The sequence below is a fragment of the Microcaecilia unicolor genome, chromosome 3, assembly GCF_901765095.1.
Source record: "Microcaecilia unicolor chromosome 3, aMicUni1.1, whole genome shotgun sequence".
Taxonomy (NCBI): domain Eukaryota; kingdom Metazoa; phylum Chordata; class Amphibia; order Gymnophiona; family Siphonopidae; genus Microcaecilia; species Microcaecilia unicolor.
The window spans coordinates 31,962,824-31,974,799 of record NC_044033.1 but is presented as its reverse complement, the minus strand read 5'-3'; the positions used below and the strand labels follow the sequence as shown (position 1 = coordinate 31,974,799).

The 11,976-nt window shown below is 43.2% G+C and overlaps 1 protein-coding gene across 1 annotated transcript in view; it reads right to left on the bottom strand.

Annotated features, from left to right (window-relative positions):
• Positions 1–2,336: 2,336 nt before the first annotated feature.
• Positions 2,337–11,976, bottom strand: part of EPAS1 (endothelial PAS domain protein 1) — a 307,265-nt gene continuing 297,625 nt past the window's right edge. Inside the window, exons 14-16 of the mRNA XM_030195810.1 lie at positions 8,712–8,829; positions 4,779–4,946; positions 2,337–2,730 (exon numbers count right to left, since the gene is read on the bottom strand). Coding sequence (XP_030051670.1) covers positions 2,579–2,730; positions 4,779–4,946; positions 8,712–8,829 — 438 coding nt within the window. The 3' untranslated portion in view covers positions 2,337–2,578. The remainder of the gene's footprint in view (positions 2,731–4,778; positions 4,947–8,711; positions 8,830–11,976) is intronic.

Sequence of the window (11,976 nt, the reverse complement as noted above, 5' to 3'; positions counted from 1 at the left end):
AAATAATCCCTCACCTCCCACTGTCTCTCTTCATTTCATGCACTTACCAAGGTTCTGTTTAAAGTACAGTCACTTTTCTGTTGTGTTAACAAGTCCTCAAACCTGTGACCTTTTTTGTGGATACACTCCATAGTTTCAGTGTAACATAGTAACATAGTAGATGGCGGCAGAAAAAGACCTGCACGGTCCATCCAGTCTGCCCAAGAAATGTGCCACTTTTTTGTGTACACCTTACCTTGATTTGTACCTGTCTTTTTCAGGGCACAGACCGTACAAGTCTGCCCAGCACTATCCCCGCCTCCCACCATTGGCTCTGGCACAAACCGTATAAGTCTGCCCGGCACTATCCCCGCCTCCCAACCACCAGCCCTGCCTCCCACTTCCGGCTCTGTTATCCAGTCTCTGCTAAGCTCCTGAGGATCCAGTGTGAACATGGTAATGCTCATTAGAGCTTTTTTTTGAGGGGGTACTGAGTACCGGCACCTTTTCCATTGTCTGCTAAAATTGACATATGGACCCCCAAGTTTTAATGAAAGAGCTGAGGCTCTACACACCAATTCTGCCTTGTCATAGATTCTGTGACTGGTTGCAGGGGGCCTGGCCATTTTGGGGCGGGTCCCTCGGTGATCACCCCACCCCTGAAGGGTGGCCTAGCATTTGAGTACCGGCACCTTTTTTTGCTAGAAAAAACACCCTGATTAGGACACATTAAACTATAAAGTGCTCGCTTCACTGGCCTGGCTTGGTTTCAGCCATGGCGCTCCATATCTGGAAGGCCTGAAGCCCCATTGTAAAGGAAATACTCAATGGCTCTGAAGTGTCCGCTTCCTGCCCCACCTGATTGTCTTGGAGAAGGGCGGAAGGCAAAAGCTTTTGTGACATAGGACCCAAATCAAACAAAAAGTGTGTAGCACAATTCTTATCAGGCAGAGGAGATATCTGTGTGTGAAACACACCAGATCCTTATTCCCACATGGAAATCCCCTGCGCCAGTGATACCAGCAGCTGTGACTGCGTTTTGCATGTCCTTAAGAGTCTGGAGCGCTTGTATCGGTTTTGGATTTCACGATCTTAACATTTTTGCCACAGAATGCAAACAGTTTTTTTTTCTTTTCCTCGTTATCCTTCTAGTACGGGTTTCCCACCTAAATTCCAGACTTGGAAACTTCTTTCAAAAACAATCTGATCTTTTTCACTTCAGTTGTGTAAGGTTAAGATTGTTACCGTGTTATTACGCTGTACTTGCTTTTAGGAACCAGGAAACTATATTTCATGAAATAAATCTCTCTACACTTGGCCTTAAAAGTATGCCACTGGAGGGTTAGGTACACTGTTTTAGTGTTAATTTCTGAATGCCCCTTTACAAAATATTTGGAAGAGACACAAAGTCTACACTTGCACTTGAAGAGCTATCGGCAAAGAAACACCAGCTTAACCCCTCACCCCTCCCTAAGTTATTAAGATCCCTTAATCATTTCAGTTATAAACAGAACAATATTGTAAAATGCATCTGGAAAATGAAATATCTTTTTGAACCTTTACTTTTAAGGACTGATAGATTATCTTTCTTGTGGAAAAAGACAAAATGGCTGTATTAGCGACAGCGTTTGGACAGGTCTTTAGAATTCCATAATACTGGCAAGACACTAAAACACGATACCAGCTCTAATAAAATTAACTCGGAAAAACGTGAGTGTGAGAACATGACGCCCTTCTGATTCTAAGTCATAGATAGAATAAAGTACCAATATAATATAAACACTAATCCTAGATATAAATTATAAAAGCTCATTCTGTCATATATATATATATATTTATATATTTCTTTATTTGACGATATAAGTACGTATCACCAAATAAAGAAAAATTCGGAAAAGCTACAGTGTGCAACTTTCACAGATGTCTACATACAATTGCCGTTCACCCTTTCACATTTTTTTTTTCTTTTTCTATCAAATACAAGCTGATTCAAGGAAGGGGCAGGGAAGAGAGAGAGAGAGAGAGAGAGATGAGGGGACAATTTGACATTTACAATATCACGATTAGTGAGTAACAAAAAAAAAAATAACACAAACTGACCAAGTCACTGAAGATTTTATCACAAGCGACTAACACAAACTGCGATGCGAGAGCTTCCATCGGTTGCCTCTGGCTCTTCAGTTAACTTGTTTGGTAATGGAGAAATAGTCGGCACTGAGCAAGCTTCTCCGTGAAGAATGCACGAGTACCACAATTTATGTTGGTATTAACAGCACATGAAATTCCAGAAAGAATATAAATTATAAAAAGTTCTGTATGATGGGTGGGGGGGAGGGAACACAATCATATATACTTTCTAAGGAAAACATTTTTTTATTAAAATAGATACAGTAAGATACAAACATATATGTATTTCTTTCCTTAATATGCATAAGGTAAGTAATTTCAAAAAGGGCACTATTTGGTAATACGGACGAGTTCAATACGTAAGTAAATCTTGTAAAAGTGTATCAGTTATAGAAATTGTCTACTTGCAAAAATATATTTAAAAACTGAAGCTGCTTGAACAGTAAGAGGGCAGACTTCACTGCGGGATTGTTCAGGTTGCCTGGTCCAGGGCTCTGAGCAGTTCACTGCCTTGCAGAAGTGTAGAGCTATCGAGCACTGGAACGTTAACTTCACAGTCGTATCTCGTCAATTCGGGTAACAAATACGGTTCAAAAGATGGACCCAAGAGCCGACTTGTCATTCCTGTGACAAAACAAAGGGTTGACCCATGAAACTTGCGGCTCTAGAATCTGAGAGTGGCAATACTGAATGAAACCCATGAATCAGTTTTACTGCTGGTTTGCTAACATTTATAAGATTGATTAACAAAGATCTGGGTTTTCTAGCCCATTATAAACCTTAAAATTGTACTGCTTTGTCACCCTCCTGTCTCCATGCATATCTCCCTGTCCCTCCTCCACCCGACTCTTCCTGTCTCTCACCTATCCACCCCCATCACTGTCACTGAAATGCTTTGATGTTTCACTCATCCCCTGTCTCCATGCATACAGACTGTCACTGAAATGCTTTGATGTTTCACTCATCCCCTGTCTCCATGCATATAGACTGTCACTGAAATGCTTTGATGTTTCACTCATGTATATTGTCATCTACCAACTTTTGCTTAATTCCGATCTGACGAAGAAGGGCAACCTTCGAAAGCTAATCAAGAAATGTATTAAGTTATGTCCAATAAAAAAGGTATCATCTTATTTTCTTTTCCATGTTTTATTTTGTTTTGTTTCTATTGATTACCTAACATTTATAGAGATGCTGACATCAACGCACATGGATGAAATATTGTTAGTCATGGCCTCAGTAAAATATGCACAAATACCTCCCTCCCTTCAAAAAGTTGATCCTCTTTATCTCAATCACTCGGATTACAAAAAGTCATTCTCAGCCCCTGTTTTACTTGCACACTGGAGTCACCAGAAAGAAGATTTAGGCTGATGTTTCACTGAGATGTGGAGGGGCATTTTTGATAAGAAATCTACATCTGACTTTGGACATTTTGCGGAAAACATCCAAAAATCCAGTAGTAAATATAGCCATTTTCGAAGCTGAGAAAGGTTTTTTTTTTTTTTTTAAGAAAATGGCCATTTGCTAGATGTTATTGTGCTCAATGCGTCTACCTTTTTGGACTGTTTTAAAAAAAAAAGGTCCAAGTGAAAAACGCAGAAAATCAAGCCACTGGGATGTAGAAGGAGTGATCGTTCTTAGTAGACTAGCCAAAAAACATTACAGTAGAGCTGTGGGGCACCCTAGGGGGCACTGCAGTGGACTTCACATAAAGGTCCCAGATACACATCTCACCGTTACCCCCTTATATTGTATGGGGAGCCCTCTAAAACCCACCAAAAATCTATTGTACCCAACTGTATATATCACTACAAAAGCCCTTATGCCTGCAAATGTCACCTATATATAGGTATAGAAGGATTTTCTTTTTTTTGGGGGGGGGGGGGGCTTAGAGGGCTCAACCTTTTCACCACAAGTGTAACAGTTAAAGTGGGTTATGGGACTGGGTTCCCTTATCTACAGTACACTGCACCGACCACCAGAGGCCTGAACACACCAGAAAACTGGGCCACTGCATTCAAGCTCAAACTCAACAGAGACAAGACTACGGTTACCATATTTTGTCCCCCAAAAGGGAGGACACATGCTCCGCCCCCTGTCACATTTTTCCCTCCCCCCTGTCACATACCCCGTCTCCCCCCTCCCTGTCACCCCCCCTCCCCTTACCTTACTACTGCCCTGGTGGTCTAGTGACCTCTTCCGCCTTTGGGGGAGGAAAAAGCCCCCTCTTTCCTGCCCAGAGCGCTGCCCTGCATGCATCCTTCCTTCCTGTTCCTGATCCTCGGCGCCAATTCTCACGAGGTCACTTCAACTCTCGGCGGCCATTTTGAATCGGCGCCGAGGATCAGGACCAGGAAGGAAGGATGCATGCAGGGCAGCACTCTGGGCAGCCCCGAAGGTGGAAGAGGTCACTAGACCACTAGGGCACTAGTAAGTAAGGGGAGGGGAGGCTAGCAATCTGCCCGTTTGTCCGGACATGCCCTCAAAAAGAGAACATGTCCGAGTAAATCCGGACATATGGTAACCCTAGACAAGACCCAATTCCTGACAGTTACATCACCCTACAAACAAACCACCATACTCGATATAACCATAGATGGGATCACATACCCCCTCTCAGCCTAAAACTCCCCCCTCCCCCAACTACTTTTTCTCTTATTAACTCTTACCTTTTATTTTATGAGCTGGTGGCATGTTAGAGTCCAAATAGTTTGACCTGAAGAAATGAGTGGAAAACACTGGTTTTTGACCCCCACCCGGGCCTCCGGGAGATTGTTGCTGTTGCAGTTGATTTATTGGTTGACCTAGAGCTCTTTGTCGGTTGCATATAAACTCATCTGAAATGCAAATGACAGGTTGCTTTCAAAAATTCTATTTCTCACAGGAGCATTCCAGGACCATATATGTGCCATCTACTTTAAAACAAATGGTACTTTTCCCTGGTCACCTGGAGATCATCCTTGCTTGTAAGTATGGAAATTTAAGATTGTGGTTCAGTTTTTTGGCAAAATGACTTAACTGCTCTTATTCCATTTTAGAAGCTATGTAAGGGTAAAGCATTTGATATCACCAATGAAAGGTGATATCATTTATAAAGGTGATATATATTTATATAAGTTCATATAAATATAACTCTCAAGGTAATTGGCAAAAGAAAACTCTCAAGAGAACACAACAACTATAACTCTGTGAGGTGCATTCATATTGTTTGAAAGGGTAAAGGAAAAGGCCTCTGATTCAAGCCCAACCTCCAACCCAATAGTTATAGGTTAATAACAAGGGTGGGGTGGAGTTTTTGTCTATCTCCCTGCTCCCTATGCCTGGAATAGACTCCCTGAGCCAGTACGTCAGGCTCGGTCTCTGGCTGTCTTCAAGTCTAGGCTTAAAGCCCACCTCTTTGCTACTGCTTTTGACTCCTAACCATGACTCTCTTACTCAACACCCTCACTTATCACCCCTACCACTGCAATTTCCCCACCCCTAGCTGTCTGTTCGTCTGTCCAATTTAGATTGTAAGCTCTGTTGAGCAGGGACTGTCTTTTTCATGTTAATTTGTACAGCGCTGCGTAAGTCTAGTAGCGCTATAGAAATGTTTAATAGTAGTAGTAGTAGTAGTAGTATGAGCCAAGTATAGGACAGTCAAGCCATTGTGACATCACTGATGAGGTTGGCTCTTAGCCATTGGTGGACTGAGGCATTATGACATCACAATGTCAGCTCTGGTTAAATCACCGCAGCTCCTCAGTACCTTTCCGCTCTCATCTCTCCCTACACTCCTCCCCGTGAACTCCGTTCGCTGGGTAAATGTCTCCTGTCGTCCCCCTTCTCCCCCACTGCTAACTCCCGGCTCCGTTCCTTCTATCTCGCTGCTCCCTATGCCTGGAATAGACTCCCTGAGCCAGTACGTCAGGCTCGGTCTCTGGCTGTCTTCAAGTCTAGGCTTAAAGCCCACCTCTTTGCTACTGCTTTCGACTCCTAACCATGACTCTCTTACTCAACACCCTCACTTATCACCCCTACCACTGCACTTTCCCCACCCCTAGCTGTCTGTTCGTCTGTCCAATTTAGATTGTAAGCTCTGTTGAGCAGGGACTGCCTTTTCATGTTAATTTGTACAGCACTGCGTAAGTCTAGTAGCGCTATAGAAATGTTTAATAGTAGTAGTAGTATGTAAATGTTGGGTATATTTTTCGTCATAGGCAAAATCCCCTTTGATATACATAAATGCTATCTCCACAGAGTATATGAGGGATCCAAACATGAAAGAATCAAATCCAAACTTAGCTTTCAAGTGCGAGTGCAGGGAAATGTGTGAGTCATTGGTTCAGCACGCCGACTCTGGCCATAGTTTCGCTAGAGAAATGCTGTATCAAGGCGTGAGTGACCAGAAGTAATCACTCACGAACAACTGCTTTCCGTCACGGAGACAACCAAAGTTCACAGGGGCATGTCAGCAGTGTACAGAAGGTGGGACGGGGCGTGGTTAAGAGATGGGCATCCTCGGCCGATAATGGAAGAAAGAAGGGCGTCCCTCACCAGCATTTGGTCGACTTTATTTGGTCCCCTTTTTTTTCACGACCAAGCCTCGAAAAGGTGCCCGAACTGACCAGATGACCACCGGAGGGAATCGGGGATGACCTCCCCTTACTCCCCCAGAGGTCACCAACCCCCTCCCACCCAAAAAAAAAAAAATTAAAAAAACGTTTTTTCCAGCCTCTATGCAAGCCTCAAATGTCATACCCAGCTCCATGACAGCAGTATGCAGGTCCCTGGAGCAGTATTTAGTGGGTGCAGTGCACTTCAGGCAGGTGGACCCAGGCCCATCCCCCCCCCTTTACACTTGTGGTGGTAAATATGAGCCCTCCAAAACCCACCTGAAACTCACTGTACCCACATGTAGGTGCCCCCCTTCATCCCTAAGGGTTATGGTAGTGGTGTACAGTTGTGGGTAGTGGGTTTTAGGGGGGGGAGTTGGGGGGCTCAGCACCCAAGGTAAGGGAGCTATGCACCTAGGAGCAATTTGTGAAGTCCACTGCAGTGCTCCCTAGGGTGCCCGGTTGGTGTCCTGGCATGTGAGGAGGACCAGTGCACTACGAATGCTGGCTCCTCCCACGACCAAATGCCTTGGATGTGGTCGTTTTTCAGATGGGCGTCCTCAGTTTCCATTATGGCCGAAAACCGGGGACGACCATCTCTAAGGTCGACCTAAATGTTGAGATTTGGGTGTCCCCGACCGTATTATTGAAATGAAAGATGGACGCCCATCTTGTTTCGATAATACGGGTTTCCCCGCCCCTTCGCCGGAACGTCCTTAGAGATGGACGCCCTTAGAGATGGTCGTCCCCGTTCGACTATGCCCCTCCACATCTTTTTTGAGATGCGGTCGCACCATGGAGCGATACAAAGGCATTATAACGTCCTCATTTTTGTTTTCCATTCCTTTCCTAATAATACCTGACATTCTATTTGCTTTCTTGTTGTTATCGCTGCAAAAGTAGCATTCACCAAATACTGCGTCAAGAGATGTGAAGCCTTTTGCAATGAAGACTTTCTGGTTTCTTATTCTTATTTACTTTCTGAATATTTCTACAATTTCCCTTTTATGTTGAAAGTGCAGAGAGTATCATGTAGATCATTGAAACCAATTCCTACTTTAACTTATTTTGAAGTGCATTTTTTAGACAGCGGAACGTGAAAAATATAGAAAGGTTAAATAATATTTCAGCAATACTGGAACAGACATTGGATGAAAATACTGAAAGATCCACTTTAATTGTGTCATTCATTTTTGAACAGGATTTGAATAATATAATGAAACTTTATTTTAAGAACTTGAAAACCTGTTTTGGGGGAATTAAGGTTCAGATTTTCCCTGATGTAGCGAAATCTACCCAACAAAGAAGGAAAGCTTTCCTTGCGTTAAAATCAAAAACATCTGATATAGGAGGGAACTTCTTCCTGGCATTTCCATGTAAATGCATTGTTAAATTGGGTCAGATTAAATACACCTTTTATTCACCTGAACACCTTAAATCATTTCTTGATTCAAGGCAGCAGTAACGATATAAATATAACGTGGGAATGTTAAGCCACTATCTTTTTTTTTTCTCCTAATTTTGTTAATAAATACTTGTTTTAAATCCTCTCTAAATTCCACCGACCCCTCTCTCACCTTAATGTGGTCTAATGAAGCAAAAAAATTTATGTTATAGGAATTTGATAGAATACGATTTGTATATCTGTATAATTGTACGATATTTTCTTAAATGTTGTTTAATTTCCTCTTATGAATCATGGCTGTATTTCAATAACAAGTATTTTCTTGTTGTAATGTTTAAAATTAATAAACAAATTTAATAATAATAAAAATATAGAAAGGTGTGAAGAACGTTGCAAGGCCCTGGATATGCAATGATATCCTCTTCAAATCACTGTGTACGTTTTACAGTGCACACTTTCCACCTGCCGCAGTGACAACATGCTTTCAGGCACATTTTTCAAAGAAAACCCCACGGAGAGTTTCCCTTTGAAAACAAGTTTACAGCTCCGTGGCAAATCTGAAAATTGTCCCATTTATACAGACATTTTCTTTTTCCGCTCACCTGTAAGGACACTTGTGCTGAGTGACTTCTTTTCCGTCATCAATGAACAATTTTCAGGTTTAAAAGCTTTCATCCTTTTCCACATTGATTGCGATACACTATTGTCCAATGAGTCTCCCTTTGGTAGACAAAACAAAGAATAAATCTTTCAAATAATTTTGGTACAGTATGGTGCTCTAATAAGAGCATATATAAAGTACATAAGTATTGCCATACTAGGAAAGACCAAAGGTCCATCGAGCCCAGCATCCTGTTTCCAACAGTGGCCAATCCAGGTCACAAATACCCAGCAAGATCCCCAAATGTACAAAATATTTTATACTGCTTATCCCAGAAATAGTGGATTTTCCCCAAGTCCATTTAATAACGGTCTATGGACTTTTCCGTTAGGAAGCCGTCCAAACCTTTTTTTTAAACTCCGCTAAGCTAACCGCCTTTACCACATTCTCTGGCAACGAATTCCAGAGTTTATGCTGCTTATTCTAGAAAGAAACACTATAACATTCATAAACTTGGAACTTGGGCATCCATCTGCATGAACAGCTATAGAGTGAGGCAAAAAAAAAAAAGTATTTCAATGAGAAATTTTACACACTTATTTAGTTATTATACTTACATATTACTATTAAACAACATTTAATTATCTTAAGTTATGTTGATGTTACTGATATTTTAGTGTTACTACCTAGAGATTTTTGAGTGTTAAAACTGAGGTAAAACACAGTAAAATAATGCCGCTCAAATGATACAATTAACAATGTGTCAGAATTTCGCAGTCACTGCGAATGCTCAAAGTGTCCACCCCCAGTTTTAATTGAAAGAGGGAGGGGCTCAGAATGATGGAAAGGATTGAAGAGAAGAGGCAAGGGAGGAGAAGAGAGATGAGTGTGAGGTCAATTGGTCCCTGTGGCAGACTGTCCCAAATCCATCTGCAGCACTTAAGAACATAAGAATAGCCATACTGGGTCAGACCAATGGGCCTTCTAATCCAGTATCCTGCTTCCAATAGTGGCCAATCCAGGTCACAAGTACCTGACAGAAAACCAAATAGTAGCAACATTTCATGCTACGATCCCAGGGCACATAGTGCTTCCCCATGTCTAGGGTTACCATATTTTGTCCCCCAAAAAGGAGGACACATGCCCCGCCCCTTCACACCCCATCCCGCCCCCTTTCACACCCTTGCTCTGCCCCCTGTCACATTTCCCCTCCCCCCTGTCACATACCCCGTCGCCCCCCCTCCCCATCATCCCCCTCCTCTTACCTTACTACTGACCTGGTGGTCTAGTGACCTCTTTGGGGCAGGAAAGAGCCCCCTCTTTCCTGCCCAGAGCGCTGCCCTGCATGCATCCTTCCTGTTGGTTATCTCGGCGCCGATTCAAAATGGTCGCAGAGAGTTGAAGTCTCGCGAGGTCACTTCAACACTCAGCGGCCATTTTGAATCAGCGCCGAGAATTATCCAGGTTTACATGTAATCAGTGCCTTTTTCTAGGATAAAAGGTAGCGATATGCGTGGTAGAGACTGAAACTCCACCCCCTGCCCTACTCTCTGCCCCCCCCCCCACCACCACCCATAGACGCTCCCTGGGCTTACCTTAAAAGCCCTGGTGGTCTAGTGGCCTGTTCAGGGCAGGAGCGACCCCACTCGCTCCTGCACAGGCCAGCTTTGCAATCAAGGTAGCTGCCGTGACTTCCTAAAGCAGCTCGCGAAACTGCCGTGGGAGGTAGCCATTTTAAGATTGGAACTGGCACAGGCAGCCAGTTTCATTGTGAAGCCGGAATGGGCAGGAGCGAGTGGCGATCGCTCCCGGTCCAAAGAGGCCACTAGACCACCAGGGCTTTAAAGGTAGGCCTGGGGAGGGGGGAACTTGTTGTCAGGGGGGGGGGGGGGGGAACCAGCCCTAGGCTGTAAAATGTGCAGCCAGCCCTAGGCCATAAAAAAAGTGCAGCCAGGAAAAGGTGCCGATGCTGCATACCGGCTCCTACCAGCTGAAAAAAAACCCTGCATGTAAAAATGAACCAAGCTTTATGATATTTTCTGTTACATATGAAGTGAAAGCTGTTGCGAGTTCACTTTTGATTACATATAGTTGTGGTGGCATGCTCACATGTCTGTCTGGAATAGACTATACAGAGACGCTTCAGCATCCACTATATAACACAAAGGTCTTTCTTAAGACCATTTGACATCGAGATTGATTTTGAGCACCAAGGATCTTTTAAGACTCCTGAGGCAGCCCTGAGGCCGAAACACGGTTATGTGTCGAGTCTGTGAATAAAGTGGTATTTTATACATCAGTATCCCGTTTCCCTGGAGTCATTGGTCTACTTCCCACTTTCCTTTATCTTCTGTGTTCTCGTGGGAGTTAGCGTTCACCCACCTTGGCGGATTACCTTCTCCCTGTTTGGCAGACCTTACATGAATCACTGAGGTGAACGAGACACAAACCTTTTTGGAGTCTAGGTGGCCAAGGGTTGTGTCATTGCTTTCCATCCTAGTGGGGTGTGGCCTTATTGCCTAGTGATAAGTTGAAGTGGAAGGAGGTTGGGACAATCATAGCTCACATGGCTGGAGGGGGGGTCTCCTTACCCTGAAACTCCATTCAATTTAAGAAAGTTCTGTAAGGTTGGGCCCAGACCTTGCTGGGTTTGAAGGGCAACTCCCAGTATTAAGGTAGTAACTCTTGCTGACACAAGCTGATTCCCCAGTAGAATAACCCAGATGAAAATTGTAACCATCTCCGGGGAAAAGGTGACCAAAGTCTCCAGAAACAAAAAAAATGAGGTCTTAATGAATTCTATTAGAGTAGCAAATTGTAACACAACAATTCAAACCCCACCCTTTTGTGTGAAAAAATAAACATTACAGAAGCTCAAGTATGTAACTTTTACAGACTGCCTATGGACCCATGACATGAAAAAATCAGTCATTATCAACATTTTGGATCTGTTACTTTAGTCACTTTTTCCCAGAGGTACTCACAATTGGTACAGACAAATAAAACTGCAGCCATGTTCACATTCAAACTGCACGGACCTCTGTGTCATACTTTGGAAAAGTAATGGAAGCGATGCTGAAGGAAAGGATAGTGAATTTCCTGGAAGCCAATAAGTTGCAAGATCCGAGACAACATGGTTTTACCAAAGGGAAATCGTGGCAAATGAATCTCATTGAATTCTTTGACTGGGTGACCGGAGAACTGAATCATGGACGTGCTATAGACGTCTACTTAGATTTCAGCAAAGCTTTTGACACTGTTCCCTA